This window comes from Perissodus microlepis, chromosome 15 (assembly GCF_051167445.1).
Source record: "Perissodus microlepis isolate ML-2025 ecotype Zambia chromosome 15, ASM5116744v1, whole genome shotgun sequence".
In the NCBI taxonomy this organism is placed as follows: Eukaryota; Metazoa; Chordata; class Actinopteri; order Cichliformes; family Cichlidae; genus Perissodus; species Perissodus microlepis.
Window position 1 is genome coordinate 23,406,510 of NC_140475.1, and position 20,263 is coordinate 23,426,772.

General features: G+C 41.1%; 1 protein-coding gene across 4 annotated transcripts in view; it reads left to right on the plus strand.

Moving 5' to 3' along the window:
* The window catches only part of col12a1b (collagen, type XII, alpha 1b), a 153,466-nt gene extending 134,160 nt beyond the window's left edge, over nucleotides 1–19,306 (plus strand). For 2 of the 4 annotated variants that reach the window (XM_084953563.1, XM_084953565.1), the window contains 13 exons: nucleotides 2,010–2,096; nucleotides 5,332–5,385; nucleotides 5,700–5,795; nucleotides 6,818–6,871; nucleotides 10,252–10,305; nucleotides 10,408–10,461; nucleotides 10,650–10,721; nucleotides 10,807–10,842; nucleotides 12,072–12,138; nucleotides 12,250–12,435; nucleotides 13,282–13,350; nucleotides 15,964–16,134; nucleotides 18,394–19,306. In XM_084953563.1, coding sequence (XP_084809689.1) covers nucleotides 2,010–2,096; nucleotides 5,332–5,385; nucleotides 5,700–5,795; nucleotides 6,818–6,871; nucleotides 10,252–10,305; nucleotides 10,408–10,461; nucleotides 10,650–10,721; nucleotides 10,807–10,842; nucleotides 12,072–12,138; nucleotides 12,250–12,435; nucleotides 13,282–13,350; nucleotides 15,964–16,134; nucleotides 18,394–18,518 — 1,125 coding nt within the window. In that variant the 3' untranslated portion in view covers nucleotides 18,519–19,306. Of the gene's footprint in view, nucleotides 1–2,009; nucleotides 2,097–5,331; nucleotides 5,386–5,699; nucleotides 5,796–6,817; nucleotides 6,872–10,251; nucleotides 10,306–10,407; nucleotides 10,462–10,649; nucleotides 10,722–10,806; nucleotides 10,843–12,071; nucleotides 12,139–12,249; nucleotides 12,436–13,281; nucleotides 13,351–15,963; nucleotides 16,135–16,948 lie in introns of all 4 variants that reach the window. The other 2 variants (XM_084953564.1, XM_084953567.1) reach the window with 2 other exon arrangements.
* The last annotated feature ends 957 nt before the right edge of the window (nucleotides 19,307–20,263 follow it).

Below are 20,263 nucleotides of genomic sequence, written 5' to 3' on the forward strand. Positions count from 1 at the left end.
TCTCAGATATAATTTTTTTATTCAACCTTGAAAACCCCACACCAAAAAACCCATCTAAATTATTGGAAAAATAAAGTGTTTGCTGTTTTCACAGCCTGATTGGACACATGCACACTTTGGGTTTTCTTTAAGTCTGAAAGTGAAGAAGAGGTTGTAGTGAGGTTGTCTTGGTACACGAAGATCAGTTTAATTTCTACGTCCAGCAATAAACGACCCATATATCTCAGAAACTCACACTGGCTTGTAAGTGTACACTTTTCTGTGTTTGGCTTTTTTTCCATCTATGGAGCATCTTGGGGATGTTGATCATCTCATAAAGGGGTGCCTTCAGGCCAGCTGGTTCTCTGAAAGAAACCAGACCAAGGAACAATGCAAAAAAATATTGATTTGACATGTAATTAAATTTTTATTTAATTAAAAATTGTGAAAAAAAGAAAAAAAAGAAAAAAGATATATATAGGAGTGAGATTCAGAAATGAAACCATCTTTTGTGGACTTATCCCATTTAACACGGACTCAAAATTTAAAAACATTTTATTTAAAGTCCTGTGGTCGATCAAATCGTTCATAGACGCTGCATCCTCTCCACTAAAGAGACAAAAACTTGTTGAGCAAAGTTCAAAGTATGGTACAGTACAGGTAACTTGCACATCTATGAAGGCACCATTAATGCTACATGGCAGAAGACTTTGGAGAAAATCTTGATGAATTTCAGCAGGACGGTGCCAAACCACATTCTGCACGTACTCCAAATGCATGCTTTAGTGAGCACCAACTAACAAATCAGTCCTCTCAAACGGTTTTACACTGTATGCTGAAGACCCGCGAATCTTAGCAAGAGAACAGTCCAACAAACAGACGATCCACTGTGAGCAGCACTTGACGACTGTGGGGAGGAAGAATTTCTTTTTTAACAGGAAGGGACCGCCCCTCCCTTAGCCTCATTCTGATGGCAGACAGTTAGATGGTGATCAGAAAGAGAAGGAGGAACAACAGTAGTGTTTGGAGATCTTGATTTTTAGGCCGTAGAGAACTCGAGAACATATGAATCTCATTCATCCAGGGCAGGTCCAAACTTTGTTTGCGAAAATGCTTTCTGGTGTTTGTCAAGCTCTTTGTGGGGAGAAAATCTGTGGGCAGCAGCTACAGTAAGAACAGCTCAGGCTGTGGTTAAGCGGCTGGCCTCCCTCAGTGTGAAGGTTTCTCACTTCGGTCCCAGCAGAGATCTCCAGAGATGCAGTAACAAATGGAGCTTTGTGTGAGCGCAGTATGTCTGCAGCTGGATGTCCAAAACATTTTGAAAAGTGCTTCAACTCCAGCGGATTATTATCTAAATTGCTGCCGAGCAGGGACAGCTGCTTGATTGGTTAAATGATCCAAACTGAGGCGATCTGTGAGGACTCGGTGGAAATATCCATCCAGACAAGAGGAGTTTCACATCCATGTGAAAGTCCTGCGTGAGCTGAAATATCCACACATCTGGTCCAAGATGAGTGTTTAGCAAATGCTTTAAATCCAAGCAACTCTGTGAACATCATAGTTAGCATTCCCAGTCGGCGTGAATAGGAAAGGATGTCATCATTATTCAGAAATACTCACAACACAGGATTTTTCTTATCAGTTGTACTATGGGCCATGCTAACTCTATATCTTCCCTTACACTGATGGGATTTTAGAGCTTCGTGAACAGAAAGTTCATATAAGAAGCTTATATGAACTACATGAAGGCTGTAGTTTACTTTCACTGTCTTTGTCGGTGAAGCCGATACCAATAAATGATACCACAGGGCGCCACACAGCACAGTTTTGGCTCTGCTCACCACCTCATGGAAGACTTTTTACCTGCAGACATCCTGTGCAGAGTCTTTGTGCAATGAGAGTCGTGTGACTGTTCAGCAGCGATTTCAAAAGGAATTTTATTTGACCTCGCATGATTCGCAATCCGTGCCTTACCTTTGCATTTTTACCATCGTTTTGACAGTTAAATTGTTTTCTTCTTTCACAAACAGAGAGATGAGATGAAGTGTCCGTCTCTTCCTAATGCCTGCACCTGCACCTCGGAGGCCAACGGGCCGCCAGGACATCAGGGACCAGTGGTGAGAACAAACTGTTATCCATTTTTGTAGGGCTATTTTATATTCTAAAGACAACTGTGAATGTTAACCAGTGTACACAAATGAAATGCATAAAATCGAGAGCGTAGGACAGGTGGATGGTGTCCTACACTGATCTTGATGGCCAGAGTTAAATCCTGAGCTTTCTTGCCTAACAAAAACAGAAATCAGAGATAGAAACAGCAGCTCTGAGCCATGTGAGGTCTCTACGGTGCAATCAGATATAAATGAAGAACCAGACAGCCGGTAACTTGTCAGCTCCCTGATTGTGAAACTCAGGGCCTGGAGGAATTGGAAGGTCATTCAAAAGCAGGTACTGTTTCTGGGGCTCCAGTTTGATTGGACCACTGCCCCAGTCCTGTGGTCCAATCGGCTTTGGTGGATGGCAGGATGAGGAAAGAGCTGTCAGGAGGGCAAGGCAGCATCAAGTGGCTTGGTAGATATAGTAGAGATAATGCTTTTATTGTGAAATCTTTAGGCCTTTATGAGGATAATGTGAGCAAAGAGACACATTTAGAGACACCTGCTGAAGTTAGGAAAAACACTCACAAATGGCTACAAAATCCTTAAAGGTGGTTTGCTACACCCAGTTAGCCTCTAACGCAGTCATGATGATGGTAAAAGCAGTGCTCAGTTTCTATTTTAAATTAACTTTTAAATTACATTTCAAGCACTTTTTTTTTAAATTCATCATTTACTGCTTCAAACAATTTTCACTCAGGGCAGCTTTTTACAGACTCAGGACCACCTTATCTCAGCAGAACTCACTGATATTCATACAGAATGGTATGAGGCCTTTACACTTTCAGACTCATGGAAGTCGCAGACAGCGCAGGGAAGTGGGGAGTACTGCAATAAAAAGGAATGTATAGAGAAACGTCAGCTGTTATCCTCACGTACAAGCAGTCAGAGGGAGGAGGCGGCTGCTGTAGGTTCATCCATCAGCTGTCAGACAGGCACCACAGTTTACTTTCTCCACTCTCTTAAAAGATTTTATGAGGCATTGCAAAGAGGTTTCCTGTGGTTAATGTGCTTCAGGACGCGGTATTCTCCCTCGTACAACATACAGCGCATAAGTGGCCATAAATAACCAGGAAAGCCAGAGCTTTGACTTATGCGTTACATGGTAGCACAACCACTGTGGAAACGTGTTTCATTACAGAATACAAGCCCTGCATTACTTTTCTCAGGGAAGATACTTTTTAGTTTAAATAGATTTCACTTTAAAAAAGATGAACATACTCATCGTTAAATCGCCCGATAAATGGACTGAGGGCTTGAAACAGAATGCTTTTCTGCAGGGTCTGAAAATGCTGTTAAAACTATACAAGGCTGGAAATTCATCATTTACATCAACGTTGAATACGAAATCTGAAACTAGTTTGTTTATATAAAGCTAATTAGTAACAGAAAAAAACATGAAAATAAACGTAAAGCTGCCAAGATGTGTGTGGGGGTTTTTTTCTTTGGTTGTTTTTAAATGAACCTCAGGAGGAAATGTTCTTCGTGCATTTATCTGCAGAGTCACGAAATATTTACATATCTGCAAAAGATTAGCTGTCGTTGTGTTTCTGTGGCATGATGGTGGCAGCTAAAGCATGAAATCATTTCATGGCTCTGCTCGGGCAGCTCAAAGCGCTCATTAACCAAAACCACATTTCTCTCTGAAAGGGAAACTTCACACAGCTCGCTCTGCAGACACTGAGCTCCATCTGTCAGACCAACGTCCTCCAGTGACGTCTCATCACTCGCCGTCTGTCACTCTAACAAACGTACAAGTCTGAGAAAGAAAAATAAAAGGTGGAGAGTTAGAAGTTAGGAGCTGACACCACCGAATTCTAGCTACACAATCTCTGTTCTGACTAAAATGTTCCCAATTCTTTCTTAATTGATTGAATGTAAACTTTGGACATTTAAACATGATTCAGATGAAAATAAAAACATACAGTAGGTTCCATGGTTTCCTATCACCAAACAAAAACCCACAACACTGTGGAACGGGAACAGGAAACTTTTACACAGCCCCACCTGAACCCTCAATGAGCTGTCAATGCATGTTGGGTAATGTAGGAGGAAAAAAGATCATTGAATTAAACAAGAGATGTGGAAAAGAATAATTCTTAACCATATATTTTTTATTCGTGGATGGTATTAGAATAGCTTTGCATGACTCACAGTTCAATAATAATCCTTCTTTATCTCATCCTGGGCCTCCTCTCCCTTCAAGTCGACTTTCTTCTGACTGGCTGCCCCTCGCAAATGAAAGGTCTGAAAATGACAGAAAATAAAGAAAAGCAGAATTGGTTCTCAAGAGGCAACGCTCATTGTTTGGATTAAAATGCCCCCTTTCAACAGCATTAATGATTGCTTACTGTGCATTCAGGCCAAGGTTATCGTTATTATATTTAGCTAAAATAAAAACTAGACTTCTGAGAAAAAAACATGAAAGTAATTAAAAGAGTTTGAGAACTTGGAAAATTAAGATAAAATACAAATATAAAGGAAATTGGACATGTTTTTGAGGGTCTGGGTGTCTGCAAGACTGAGTTGACTGCTTTCAAAAAAAGTTTTTTAAAATTGTATCCTGCACAGATTTTTCTAAATCTTACCTCTGACTTAAGCCCTCCTCCACAATGATAATTAAAAAAGACTAAAATCAACACTGAAATTAATGAAAAAAACAAACATAAACTAAACAGACATCAGAAAATTCTCCCCGGGAACTAACTGAAATGAAATTTAATTAAAAATAATCTCAAAATATACTAAAATTAGAAATCAAACGCTCAGAGCATGCAAAATGCATACATAGACCGTGCAAAGACTCTGCAAGTTAATATTTCAGCTTTAATGAAAAAAATAATCCGGCTTCACGCAGTGTTGTAAAACCTGATCAGGTGAGACGGACTGGGCTCTCCTGCCGCCTGCAGCTTTTATAAGTGAGCTTTGTGCTTTCTGAATCACTGTTAACTGCTGAATAACTCCAACTATCTCTTGTCCTTCGGGAGGAAGCAGTTTTCCCACACAGGCTGTTAGGGGCTAGTGTCTGTGGGTTGTGACTGCATTCATGTAAGGCCTTACTCTGCTTCACATTTGTCCTCAGGGTTTTCTTCCAGACAGGCTCCCTTGTGGCATGTTCAGACTAATTTCCCCCTTGTGCATCTCTTGTGTCCTTCTTATCTTTGTTGTGTTAACTAGAAAATCTTTTTCTTTTCAGGGTGCCCCCGGCAGCAAAGGTCCCCGAGGTGAAAGAGGAGAGCCCGGTTCTGCTGTAAGTTCCTGGGGAAAAAAAAATTCTGTATCGCATTTTCCTTCAACACTTGCTGCTTCACATTTTCTTGCAAGCTGAAGAAAATAAAAGATGGTACAAGTGCAAGAGCTTTGAGAAGCACATCTGATTCCACTTACTGATTGAGTGTTTGTGCTCTCCTTGTCCTTGATATGAAGGCTCGGTTCTATTAGCATTCCTTGTCTCCTGCCGGCCTTTTCCAAATATTTCAACAGTAGTACACTTCAACTGGGACAAGAGATATCAACAATAAATTCCTCCCATGTTTAAATATTTCTCTTGTCTGTATTTTGTAGGGACCGTTGGGCCCGCGGGGAGAAATTGGACCACCTGGGCCCATGGGTCTGCCCGGCCCTCAAGGACCGAGCGGGCTGTCGATTCCAGGAGAAGCTGTAAGTCTGTAAACACACCTGACATCAACACACACACAGAGCAGAGTGGGGGGGATTACTTAGTGATTTATTATAAAGAGAATTTACAAGCTGGGGAGTATCTGTGGCAAGGACTCACATTCTTTCATGTCTGAGGGAAAGAAGTGATACCAAGAAGCCCCCGAAAGTCAGTATCACTGAATGTTAATAAATCGCAGCTTGGATTTCCGTCTCAGAGATTAGATGTACCCAGATTAAACTGAGATCACTTTCCAGAAAGGTCCCACGAAATAGAGATTTGTGGAAAGTACTGGACAGTTTCTGTTGCTTAGTACTCAATTAATCTGACGATATTGTTAAAGGTTACAGTGGATTAAACAGGTTTTATGGATTAAAACATCCACTCGATTGAGGCTGTAGGTTTGATTTCAGATGCTGGGAGATACAGCTAATGCTTTTTTTTTTTTTTTTTTTTTTTTACATTACCTTCAAACTTCAAAACTCTTGTGCAACTATAAATCATAATGTAGTTTAAATATTTATATTTCACTTCTGAGTTTCCAGATGTGCCAAAAAATGCAGTTCCTCTAATGTCCTCTGGGGAGTCAGTCCCTATTGATGCCCATGTTAACTTTAAAATACTAGTAAGTTTATAGCCAATGAAAATGGTTTTGGTCTTTAAGCATGGTTTGCTCCTTGTAACATCTGTACAGGGTGGAATTTGTGGAAAGCACATTTGGCATATGTGCTTGAGTTTATTCTAAGTATGGTCAATTCTAGTTCCAGAAACAATCATTATGTTGGCCCAAAAATGCAGCACCACGATATTAACTAGTCCAACAATTGTTATATTGGCTATATGTACGTTTTATAGACTGAACTTGACATGGATCACTAAATAAAATGTGAGTTTTGATTTATTTAGCAAGTCTTAATCTGGTTAATATTGCTATCATCTACATCAGTCACAGCTCCATCTCTAATTGTTCTGTCCCTCCGAGTCACCGTCTTCATTCATTAATGATGTTGCTTTCTGTTTTCAGGGCCGTCCTGGACCAAAGGGAGACCCCGGTGATTCAGGCTTACCTGGGCAGAAAGTAAGTGCAGCTCAGTTTGTGTTTGAAAGCAGGAAACTGGGGATAATTCACATTTTGACTACTGGTCTGGCACGCGGCCACGTTGGCTGCACGCTGATGCTTTTCCAGCTGGGGAGAATTCAGAGAGAGAAGAGGCAGACCGTGCCTCCACTGCAGGTTTCTGAATATTACTTTTAAATTAAGTTTCTGCGCACATTCGAGCCAAGAACAAGTCGCCTTGATTAACAGTGCTGGATAAGTGTCGACCCGCGGTCAGCCACTACATCCTCCTCTCACTGAAAACTGTTTTATCTGGGAACGCATGAGCTGCCTGAAGACAGACGTGACACCTTAACTTCGTTGGCATGAAAGCGAAAGCAGTCTGTGTGAAATATTAAGTTACAGATATCAGATGGTGCTTTCATTTCTTCCTGGAAGGAAGCATCTCTCGTGTAGGCTGAATTGAAAAGAAGAAGCCAGGCCAAACAGGCAGAAGGTAAAGAAACGTGATACTGACCAGAGGTCAAAGGTGTGCTTGTGTTAAGATGAAGCCATAAGCAGGTAGGCCCCTGAAATGCCTAAAACCTATAATCTGTTTTCTCCAGGCCATCTTTGGCCTCAGTTTGGTTGACCTGCTCAGGTGTTCCTGGCTTAAATGTGGAATGGTGTTTGTTTATAGCTTCAAGCTCAACCTTTAAAGGACTTCAGAAGAATTTAAACAGAGTGCCGCTTCCAACCTTAAAGGTTCCATGTCAAACTGCACAAAAACATTTTTGAAGCAGAGCTGCAGAAAAGGCGTGATCAACCAATTGAGTGCAGGTTCTGCTAACAGCTAAAACGTGCAAAAAGTTGTACGATAATCAATGGTTGACAAATTATTTCCAATAGATATCAGGAAAAATAAAGGTTCAGACAAAGTGGAGCAATCATTTAAAGAATAATTGTGGTTTATTTCATGGTAACTTTATGCTTTCTTCCTCTGTTTAGAAATTCGGGGAAAGCAAAAGTTTGTTTATAGTCTGATTGAAAGAAAACAAGGAAATCAGCAGCTTGGAACGGATGTTTGGCTCTCCATCCATCCATGCTTGCCTTCTGACTTAATCACAAACATATTCTTCCCCCACTGAACAGTTAGATAAAAAGTTACCCTAAATGATAGGCATATAGTGAATAGTTTGTAGCATGGTCACCTCCTTGGGTCAGCCGCTCTGAAATTCCCTGTAATCCGTTATGTTTTCTTATCTACTGGAACCCCAAAAATTTAAAGACGCACACACAGAAAAAACAAAACAAAAACGTTTTTTCTACTTGTCTTGAAATTGGAGTAAGATAATCTCATCAAATTGTCAATGTGGAAATTATTACCATCAGATTTATTTATTTTTGGTCTATTAAGATTTGGCTGCACAAACCTGGTGGAAAATTGTTAGTTGCTTTGTTCAAAACAGTGTTGTAAATCAAATAAAGTGGACCTATTATGTTTTTTTCCCCCCTTATAGTCATTATTTTCATCCTTGGACCTACCAGAGTAGCTTTACATGATTCACAGTTCAGAATAATCCATATTTAGCTTATATTGGGCCTAAATGCAGCTACTCGGATCATCCTCTGTCTGAAACCAATCATCAGCGCCTCTCCATTACGGCCATCTGATTGGCTACCCCTCATAAACAAAAGGTTGGTTGGTGCTTCTGTGAGATTACCATATTCTTTGACATCATACAGATCCAAGACTAAAAATGAAACCAGTATTAAACTGATGTTTGAGCTTTGTGATCACAGGGACTACGTGTATCTGCACAGGTCTTTTCTTGTGTTTAATAAGAACTGAATCCAAACCTGGGTAGAGTGGTGAAGAATCGATCCAATCCAAGTTTTAAAAAAATGACCGCTTTGCCAAAACACCGAAATCTACCGTTTTATCAAAGCCGTTACTATTCTGAGATAAGATGTTCCTTAGTGTTGGTGCTTTGATGTAATGTTGAGCACCAGGAGCAGTTGGTCTTGTGTGAACGTGCAACCAACTTGTGTAGAAAGGAAGGGGATGAATTTACAGGGTTATGAAACAGCTGGACACTGCTTTATTTTTACTCACAAAAAGGTTATGATTAAGTGTTGCGAATGAGCCTAACTGTAAATTTTGATAGATGAGGCTGAATGGTACCAGGGACATTTAAATGCAGTGCCAATGGATCTTGACCAATGGGTCTTGAGCAAGTGTTGGGATGTGATAAGTGTTGGGAATGAAATCATGTTAAAAATTCACAGTTGCTGCTCTTGGTTGGAAATCAGAGCTTCATGTCCAAGGTTGAACTTGGAAGGCCTTGAAATAACAGATTAAAGTGTCTTTTTTTTTTTTTTTTAGATAATTTCTGGTAAACATTTGTTAGGTTTGTCACTGAAAACTCATCTGAGAGTTTTAATAAACTCTGGGTCACCTTCAAAAACTTGGAAACAGTAGGCAACGTTTTGCCACCATGTTCACATTTAACATCCATATTTCCTTAAAAAAGTGTGCAACACGTATGGTATGTTTTCTGTGTGTGTGTCAGAGTTGTTAGTCAGCAGTGAATGAAACGGGCAGATTATATAACTGCCACTGGTGTAGTGCTTGGGTAATGTGTCAGTGAGTTCAACACGCTGTTTCAAAGAGTGTTTTTTTTCCCAATTATTTATCGGTACTGACCGCCACCTGGGTGATGACGACTTTATTTAAAAGCCCTTGCTTACTTATTTTATTTCAACTAATTCAGTGTTTGTAAGTAGAATTTCCAAAAAGACAATGAATTAGATGGAAAAACAAGAGTAATTAGTGCTACCTACTTCAAATCCTTTATTCAATAATTTATTTCTTCCAGTCAGCTCTACTAGTTAAAGGACTGGAACAATTTACTGCCCTGCTCAAAGTGTTGTTGCACTGGAACAGCATGCACAATTGGAAATTAAACCTTCAACCCTTCACCCGCAGTCTTCATGCAGAGCTTCAGACTCATGAGTAAGACTGATTAATCAGCTCTTTATGCCAGTAAAACAAACTCCACGTGGACCGCATTGGAGCGACGAGGCTGCAGGTGACCATGTTGGAGCAGATGCTATAGCAACATGCATTTAATGAGTTGCAGACCATGCGGTCCTGGTTTATAATGGCCAATAAAACGGTTCTGGAATATATTATGTTCCTTGTAAATCTTATGCCAAGGCATCAAAGACCAGAGACAATAAAAATAGTGAGCAGGGTTTCTGAGCAAATGAGCACAGGGGGGGAAGGAAAAGATGTTTACTGTCCGGCACGACGCTGAAACAAACCAGTTCGAGTTGGTCAATCAGAGGAAAGGTGGACTTTCTGTTACAGATGATGAGCATAAAATACTTTTTTCTGAGGGGTCTTCTCATGTTTGCAGGGTTCTCGTGGTCCTCCTGGTCCTGTTGGCCCAATGGGACCCGCCGGAGTGAGGGTGAGTATAGCCAGGCTGCTTTTAATGGCATCCATGCGGTCTGAATTCTTTAAACATGAACTGTATGGCTTTAGGGTTTCAGTCCTGATCTTATATTTCCAGGGCCCTCAAGGAAAGGAAGGCCCAGCTGGACCTAGAGGAGCCCCAGGGCCCATGGTAAGACTTCTAATGGTTTGACACATGCACACCTCAGAGCTGCAAACCACGCGAACAATTGAGGCATTTAATTGCCTTTCCAAAGAGCTTTGTACTACAGAGTCTTTGCAGGCATATTTCCCAAGAGTCATCTTTGTCCTCTTTCCCACTCATTGATATTTTTCTTACCCTTCTCTTTTTCCTTGCAGGGACCTCCAGGATCTCCTGGAGTACCAGGTACCACAGGAAAACCAGGAAATCCTGGAGACTCTGGTCCTCCTGTAAGTTTGCTGGCAGGGTTGTGTGTTCATTGAGCAGCACGTTGGGCCTGAAGAGTTCTTAACAGTTTTGTTTCTCTGGTTCTAGGGTCCCAATGGTCCAAAGGGAGACAAGGGAGAGAGAGTGAGTAAACCTACATCAAATGTTTTTGTCCACAAGTGATGATATTAAAAATATCCTACAACATGTCAACAACAAGCTGATGAAAACAAGAGGCTAGATTCCCTGTGCAGTTTCACGTTTCAGGAAATTTCTAATAATACATTTACATATAAGTGACTTGAGAAATGACAAATGGGTCAAACAGTAGGAAATGCTGGGAACTTATCATTTAGCATTACGAGTTGTTTGGAGTATTTTCCTGATGTACAACGTGTGACCAAAAAGTCCATGAAAGAAACTGTACCATTTTAAATGTGTCTGCTTCTGGATTGCCTTCATGTGCATGTTCATCTGGCATCCAGTGCGGCTGCCATTCTAAATTTTAGTCTGAAGCCCGATTTCAACATAGACAATTTTAACTTCAGGTTCAGAGAGAGACGAGGAATCTAGTCTTTTTGGACATTCATTGGATTGCATCAGTGCTGAGGTGTTGAAATGCTCTGAGGCATCTAAGGGAGAACATTCAACAGAAACCAAAAATATACACACAGAAATTGGATGCCATCCTCGAAGTAGTCATCTTGTCCAGAGCTGCTGTGCTTCCAACACTGGGAACACTTCCTGGAAGTCCTGTTCTGTCAGGACGTCAAGCACCATCTGTAGTGCATGTTGGATCCGCTTCAGTTTGCCGACCTTCAACTTGAATTTCAATTTTTTTGAAGAGCGAAGTAGCAGGGAACGAATGGAGATATTCATATTAGTGCACCCCATATTCTCCATAATGGAGCACCCATTTGCATCGCACCACTGTTGAGTTTGTTTGTGCAATAGGTTCTCCTAGGATGTTAAAGTAGAACTTGGCATGGACAATCCAAAGCTTCATGTGGGACGAATTCACTGAACCACCTGGAGAAAAACGAGTAGCCAGCTTCTGTTAGAGCTCCCAACTCTGCAAACCTTTTGACCAGGACTTTGGACTTTCGACAGCTCTTCCCCTGCTAGACTGCTATTTGGTCTCTATAGCTTCAACCTTTGAGATAAAGGTGGGGGTCATTACAGCTGTTGCAAATGCTCCTTAGTGCAAAAGCAGCAGGTGGTCACAAAAATCCTGATTGAGCCACATTTCATTGAAAAGTTTCAGAGAAACATTTTTCTGACTCATATAAAGTCTGTGCACAATGACAATAAAGAACTATTCTATTCCTTTCTTTACTGTTTTCCAATTTTAAATTCTGCCTGTCTGCACCCAGGGCGACTTTGCTCCTCAGAACATGATGCGATCCATTGCCAGACAGGTTTGCGGACAGTTAGTCCAAGGTATGTAGAACACATTTTCCCCCTCCTGACATGGATTTGGAAATCTCTGCCTCTTGGCTTTCACGATGTGGTTTGTAATGTTCTTGCTTTCTCTTCACCCTGCTGTTGCAGAACAAATGACTCGGGTCAACTCGTTATTGAATCAAATCCCCAGCAACATGTACCGCAACAATAACCCAGGCCCTCCGGGCCCTCCTGGACCTCCTGGCAATCAGGGACCCCGTGGAGAGCCGGGCGCCACAGGAAGGAACGGATTCCCCGGGAGTTCCGGATTGCCCGGCCAGCAGGGAGAGAGAGGTACGAGCCACCCCTGAGAAGTTGCTGCACGGCAGGAGAGGCTGACATCATGAACAAATGGAGTTAGAAAAATAAACATGAAGTCAAATGATTTCTGAAATGGGAGCACAGAAGGCAGCAAAGTGATTATTTACTCTGCAGAACGTTTACTTAAGACGCACCAAACCATCACAGAATGCTAGAAAGGCCTGGCATCATCGTTAATCTGATTTTCAGTCCAGATCGAATCAAATAAAACTGCTGATGCCAAAATGTAAAAATACTGCAGTGAAAAAAGTACTTCTAATGACCCAGAGACACTTTTTTACATCTCTTCTTTTTTTTTTAATTCTCATTTGACGAGATTTTTTGATCCACAAACAGCAAATTGTAATCTAAGGAGAATGGCCACTGCACACTGCATGTTTCATTTATCCAGATAAACTACTGGCACTGGCACTCAACAAAACTTAGAGAACTCTGATCTAAATGATCATGAACATGGCTGCTAGTGCATTCATCCCTGTGTTCAGTCTTATTAAAGAAAACAGAATAACTACTGAAGATGTTGCCGGGCAGAATCAGAAATTAAATGTATTTGCATTGCACCCTCACCTTCTGCTCATTAAGGACCCCTTTCTGAAGTCTGACTTTCCTGTCTCACTTTATTTAACAAAAATTCAGGAAACATATTTCAGAAGAGGCAAAAAAAATGTTCCAAAGCCAAGTTCTACCACAGGGAGGAGCTTTTAAGTAGGAGCTCTTATGTAAGGGGAGACAGAAAAAATGTCTTATTTTATTCTGCAACTACAGGATTGAGACCTCCGAGCTCCCAGCCTAATGATACTTGACTTTCCTCCCCTTCAGGTCCCCCAGGAGAGAAAGGCGATCGAGGAACTTCAGTAGTTGGAGCGAAAGGACCGAGGGGACCTCCAGGTACACATTCTTTAGCAAGACACCAAAAATACTTAAAATGTTGGTGAGATCGCTGACAGCTAAAGTTAACAGGCAAAGCTGATTCCTAAGTCCATAATTTATCATCGTTGATGAAACCATCATCTGAACTGCCCCTACAGATTTGTAAGGCTTAAAAAAGATAAATAATTTATGTTTCAGCAAAACAGAACTCTTGTCTCGTCACATTCGCCACTAAAAACTCAAACACACTCTATGTTTGAGCCAAGATGATGGAAATGGAGTCTTTGCATATAACGATCTACCTTGATGATGTAAACCTTTTTACCTGCCTTTGTCACTCATCTTATTGAGTGTCTCACCTTATTCACACCCCACCCCCACCCACTCAAAGATGTCGGCTGATTCAAATGCTGAAAGCTTTGTTTGCTGCCATTCCTGTTAGTCTCTGGCACCAGTGTTATGACATGTTGACATATATTTGACAGCAAGATACCCCCCGTCCCGTCTCCTATGAGTATATTTCACTGAGAGGTTTGAATTTGTCTCAGTTAACCATGTCTCCTTGCTCCTTAAAACTGCGCTTAGTTGCCCTTAAAGTAGTGATTTAGCCAGGTGGTGGTGCAGCATTGTTAAAGAAAAACACAAACTTTGGTCCTGAAAAAAGCAGTTTCACCAGCAACTGCTTATGTAATCGCACTCCATCCTCCGCGACTGCAGCCCTGCCGCTTTGTGACGGTCCCAGCTGTCAGACAGAAGCAGTTAGAGTCGAGGAGGGAGAGGAGAGCAGTGAGTCAGCCTGGAGGACATGCCGAGGACAGTGAGGAGACAGTCGGGCAGGAAACTTTCCAATCTTTTTCTGTCCAAGTCTAGACAAAATTCAGAAGGGAGGATCAGCACATCCTACTTCTTTTTCCCCATCATAGTTTACATCATTTCATTCCGTGCCCGGGACAGTCAGCAGCAGCTCGACACCTTTTCAATTCATTTTGTTTCCAGCTGCGTTGAGTCACAGTAGTCTAACAACAATATCATAAAATGTTCTCATCTCTGTTTACATCAAATACAAGAGTGTAACTGTAGTTTTTATTAGTTCTAGTGGTATAAAAGCACATGGAAGGCTTTTAAAAATTCTGATTCTCAGAAACACGCTGGCTCAAAGCAAAACGCACTTCATGAAAGCGTTCACATCTGAGAAGATGAAAACGCAGCCGGCCTTTGATCTGCACCATTTGAACAGTTTCATCTTTTTATTTTTATAAACGTTGCTTTTACTGGAGAATCAGTCCCGCCCTTCCTTTGAGGCAAAATTTATAAAAATAAAAGACATGTTGCTACCACCTTTGTCCGTGCTGCATTATGCTGATGTGATTTATCCATGTAGTTTGAATGTAGGGTTTGTAACCATTTGCAGATATCCCATTATCCCCCTGTGTGATCTCCAATATCTGCACCACTGGGGTGGGGGCTGCAGATGAAGTTGAAGTGAATCCCCTTAATGCAGTTTTTTTTAGTAATAAACAGACCCAGAGGGGGGAAAAAGATGATAGACCTGCTCCTGTTTTTGTATCGTTTTGAGATGATGGACATTTATTTCTAAAAGGGAAGCAGTTCAAGCACGAATTTGTGACTACACGCACATTTGTGTCTAAAGCCACTATAGCAAGGAAGAGTGCAAATAATGTCATTCCATGTATTAATGGAATAAGCTAAAAAATCACCTTGATTGAAAAGCCAATCACTCCAACCATTATCTATCCCCAACCTGGCTATGACCCCAGTTATCTTATATGTAAGGCTGTTCTTGGTCTGTACCACGTTAATTATTGGCGTCCAGCAACAGTTCTTATTTAGAGACCGTTATCCTTGGTTATGATTCTGGCTTGTGGCCTAATCAGGACTGTCGCAGAGCTGTAACTGTAACCTATTATCCATGCAGGATGGGAGTGTGTGAAGCTGAGTTAGATAACTCTATTCCACCTCATGTCAAAAGTCATATGGCGATTGGCTATTATGGAATTATATTTATATCATAACAAGGCAAAGCAAATTTCATTTCACATGCACAAAGAAGCCTTCGTGCATGCGAGAGAGGCTGCTCTGTGCAGAGGCTTCAGAACTTGCCTAAATAACTGTTAAGAATTAATTCAGAAAACTTTATTTTTCAGATCATAAACAAATGCAGCTTAAAATAGCGTTTCTGTCACTGCCACAGTGTAACTGAGTTTAATGCAGCAACCTGAAGTGTCCAATCACATTAGGACCCTGTACTTATTTGGGCTCCTCCTCCAGACCGTCAAATGAGCAGGATTTATCAGAGTGCTACCAGTGACAGCGTGAAACTGTAGCAGCGTGTGTAAAGCTGACACACTCGTGTGCACGGCTGTGCGTTGCTGAATTTACGCACGAGAAATTTAATTCCGCAAGTGAAACTGAATTATTTGCTGGTATTATGTTTTTGCTCTCGCACATATGATGATATAAATATGATTCCATGAACTATCTTCAGCCTGCTGTGATTGCAGTCTGGTAACACTGACAGTTGAACACACATGGGTGTGTTGTCCATTTCCTCCCTCTTTGAAATACTACTGATCATGATAACTTTTTTTTTATTTAAATTAAACACATCAGGTCCATCAGGAGAGAGCAGGACTGGACCCCCAGGCCCTTCAGGCTCTGCTGGATCTCGCGGACCACCTGGACGTCCAGGATATGCCGGAGTCCGTGGGCCTCCTGGACCTCCTGGATACTGCGATTCCTCTCAGTGTGTCGGTATTCCTTACAATGGGCAGGGATACATAGGTATGTAAAGCATCCTGTCTGTGATCAGAGACATTAGTTCTGTTTGGCAATCTGGGATTAAATGCAACAGTAAAAGAACACGCCAACATTTTGGGAGATGCACTTTCCTGTTCATGAGTCCGGGATGTGATGACTTTAGAATAACACTGAAAACAGAAACTCAAGGGTTAGGCTGATGGATTCTGACAGGGCATGGTATAAAATGATACCTGCAAAGCCAATGCATGCTTTGCGATAACTCAGAAATCTCTGTAGATTAAAACAGAAGATAGAAAGTAATTTATAAAAGCAATAGAAAAAAATAGGTTGAAATAAGTTTCCTCCAAAAGAGGGAGTCTGAACTGCCCCTTTTGTGTCAAAAGGAGCCAGTTAAAGATGCTAAAGATGCCTCCTGGGCACATTCAACTGGGCAGAAACCCTGGAGTAGACCAGAGCCCGTTGGAGAGATTCTATCTCTCACCTGGCCTGGGAATTCCTTGGGAGTCCTCAAGATGAGCTGGGAAGTATTGCTGGGGAAAAGGACATCTAGTAGTCTGGAAACAGAAGACTGAGCTTGATGTGAAGCAATTACTTCAAACCACCTCAACAGCTTAAATCTGCTTCCAGTCTTTATTCTAAGCTGGGCCAATACTCCCTGACTCTGGTTTATAAAAAGGGAGAAAATGCACTTCCCAAAATGTCTGAGCACTCTGTTGTGGGGGGATTAGTGCATGTGTGAAACTTGTAGTCAACTAATAAGCACATAGAGGTTATTGATTTGCTGTCTTCTGCTCTGACCTGACTGACACCTTCCATCCTCTTTGGCCCGTTTCAGGTTCACCATAGTAGACTTTTTATACCGCCTGTGCTGCTTTCACTGACCATCTGAAAACACAAAACAAAAAGTCCTGTAACTGAATCACTCATATGCTCTAAAGCTGTTTAAAGGGATAACCACCAAAGGAAACAATTAACAAACTGTGCTGAAAACATCACAACAACAAAGAGGGAACGAGTACTAACGACTCACAGACAGTAGAGCAAAACACCAGCAGCAGCGGTGATGGCACCGACCTCTTTAGTGGCCTGTTTGCATCTTGAAGCCAAAGACCAAACAAAGAAGCCTTGTTCAGTGGAGGAGCATGCAGCAAACAACACCACCGACAAGCCAAAACAAATACTAACAAAGGTGGACTTGTACCAGAGAAACCAGTGCAGCCACCTCAGCATCACCACCCACAGCAGCAGCAGCAACTCTGTTAACAGCATTTCTCTCCATGTGACATGTAAATAAACTAATTTGTGCCTTGTAAATGATATTTGAATCAAGTCCACTAAATTTAGTCTTAACATCTGTAGTTTTAAAGCTTGTGCCTTGCAAAACAAACCTGCTGCTTGCTCAAACGCCAACAGAACACTTGTGTTATTTCTATTGTTTTTTGGTTGTTGTTTTTTTATTTTATTTTAAGTCTTCCCACCCATGTGCTTGTAGCCATTTTAAACTGCTTGGGGTCATGCTGGTCTGTCCTACACGTGTGACCCTGCAGGCTTAGATTCACCACTTCATGTCTTCATGTCCCCCCCCCCCAAAAAAAACAACAACAACAAAGAAACCCCACCCAAACTACATCTGAATTAAAATACTAACAAAGCTTTCACAATTTCTTTCTAGTTGGGTGGTTGATGATCTCATGTTTTGTTGCATTTTGTGAATGTATGTGATGGAATTGATTGCTGGTAATGCTTTTGGTTATCAGACTAACACCTGAAAATCTAACAACACAAAAGGAGAATATGAATGCACTGAAATGTATAGCAGGGGCGTGCCCAAAGGGTGCCTTGGGTGACCTGGTCCATGTTTAAGTGATAAAAACAGTCTCATAAAGGCTTTTTTGTAGTGCAGATACTATTTTTGAAGTAACGTTCATTTCGCCTGCAATTTATTGGTTTACCAAGATAAATAATGGCAAACCTTCACTATTGAGAGCTCCCCTCTAAAGAATGAATAAATTACGATGATAAGACAAACAACTCAAACCAGTTTGTTGCTGTGTAGCTGTATTGGTGACAACCATTTCCCCCTCTGTGTCACACAAGCCACCTATGACCCCCCGCCAATACTGGCCACACCCCTGCTGTTTACTAACTAGCTGTGTCAGTGGTTTAGGTGGAATCAAAAAGAAACACAACTTTTAACCAGTTCTTCTTGTGCATGTTGAGAAAAATCAAGAGAAAATGTGCCAACTTACTTTGCCAATTGGCCCAAATGCTATCTCCAAGCAGGCCAATACCCATCTGAACCTGACACCCAAGTAGTCCAGTTCCCCGAGGAGGACGGCGAGTTGCAAAACCAGCGTCAAAAGAGATCACTACCAAGAAAGACAACCAGCAGGCTAACATCATAAAGACAAGTAGCGTTTTCTTTATCCGTTTAATTTTCTTCACCTTAACCTGTGTTCGTTCATGAAATTATAAATAAAAATGGGGTTTGACACCTCAAATTTATTGGGTAATACATTTCAGTGCCTTAAAATCTATGTGAATATTCTTTTTTGTGTCAGGTGAAGGGTTTAGACTGATGATGTTCGGGGGTGACTGGCACAATTTTAAAATAGACAAAAAACAAACTACAAAAACCTGTGAGCTTTCCTTTTCCATTTGTCTTTTTGCTTGTAACATATTTGCATTGAGTTTGTATTGACTAGCAGTGTTCAACAGTGCACTCATGGTAACAAGGCTAGCAATAGTACAGCAGGAAGGAAAATGTTCAGTGTCGGGACATCACATATGAAATGTTTATTGTTTTGCTTTCACACTTCATCCAGTATGTTCAGTATAACCTTTCTCATTCAGTTCATCTTTTCGGAGGTTCAGTTAAACACCGCTTTCATTTTGTATCTTTATATTTATCAGTTTTCCTTTATTCTGTCACAGCTAATTTTTACCAAAGGTGGAATTGCATGTCTGTGGTGTATATTTAGTACATGTTCACTACATTTCATCTTGTTTTAATCAGAATATTTGTCATCGTCATTCTCATCGTATCAAATGCGGTCAAAACCTGCGTGTAAGACTATGGAAATGGTCTTGCTGCTTCATGTTTTAACTGCAGATTGTGAATTCCACAGCCTTATTTTCTTATTTATTTCTGAAAACAGAAGAGGCATTTTTCAATAAAACTACTGAAAATCCACTTTGGTGTGTTCATTTCATGTTAAAGGACAGAAGCCAAAATAAAGCAAGTGTACTTCAGATCACACCAAAGCAGACTTGGGCTGAGTTATTAACAAGCAGGACTGGGTTTCCTATTGTACACTGATTTGAAGGATACCTTGGCCACCAACTACTATCCTAAGTTGTTTATGCTCTAACCCACTAAGAAGAGTTAGTCCTTGGACTGATTCAAGGAGCATTTTGAACAACCAAAAGTGTACAATGTGGTAGAAGGGTTAGGATTACTTGGGCTAAGTAGATAAGGGCTTTGATTCACTTAAGTGACCTTGGTGCACTTTTGATACACAGTGGTGGCGTAAAGCAGCAGTGCCTATGCCAACTGGGACACGATAATTAGTGGTACCTGCGCCAACTTAAGGAAAAGCCTCTAAGCAGAAGTAGACATAAGGTAAGAGGAACAAAAAAGGAGTTTCTGCACTGATACTTGGGCTAATACAATTACTTGGATCAATTTGCACATTTTGGAAAGCAAGTGGGTTTAATAGGTTCACTTGAGCATTTGGACTAATTAAGGGGTAGGAAAGAGTGTGAAGTTGTGAGGCCAAGGAACAAGAGCTAAACTAAAGGGTTAAGCTTTACATCACAGCAAAGTGGATTGCTTTTACTAAGTTACTTGGTAACGAGTTTGGGAGATTTGGCAGATTAACTTGAAGGGCACATGGGCTATCAGGAACAGCACTAGATGAGCAATTGAAGATTGGCGATTTGTTAGAGCAGCTAGAACCACTTGGACCGACTATACATGGACTTTGACATTAGGTGCCTTTTGATACTACAAGTACTGCTCCAAAAGTGTAAATAAGTGAAATATTCTCTAGCCAGGCCAGACTGGAAAATGCCACCAAGAACTGCAGAGGCACTGGTTTCAATGTCTCAAAGTGGAATGAGGTTGACCATCAGGCTATTGAACTACACT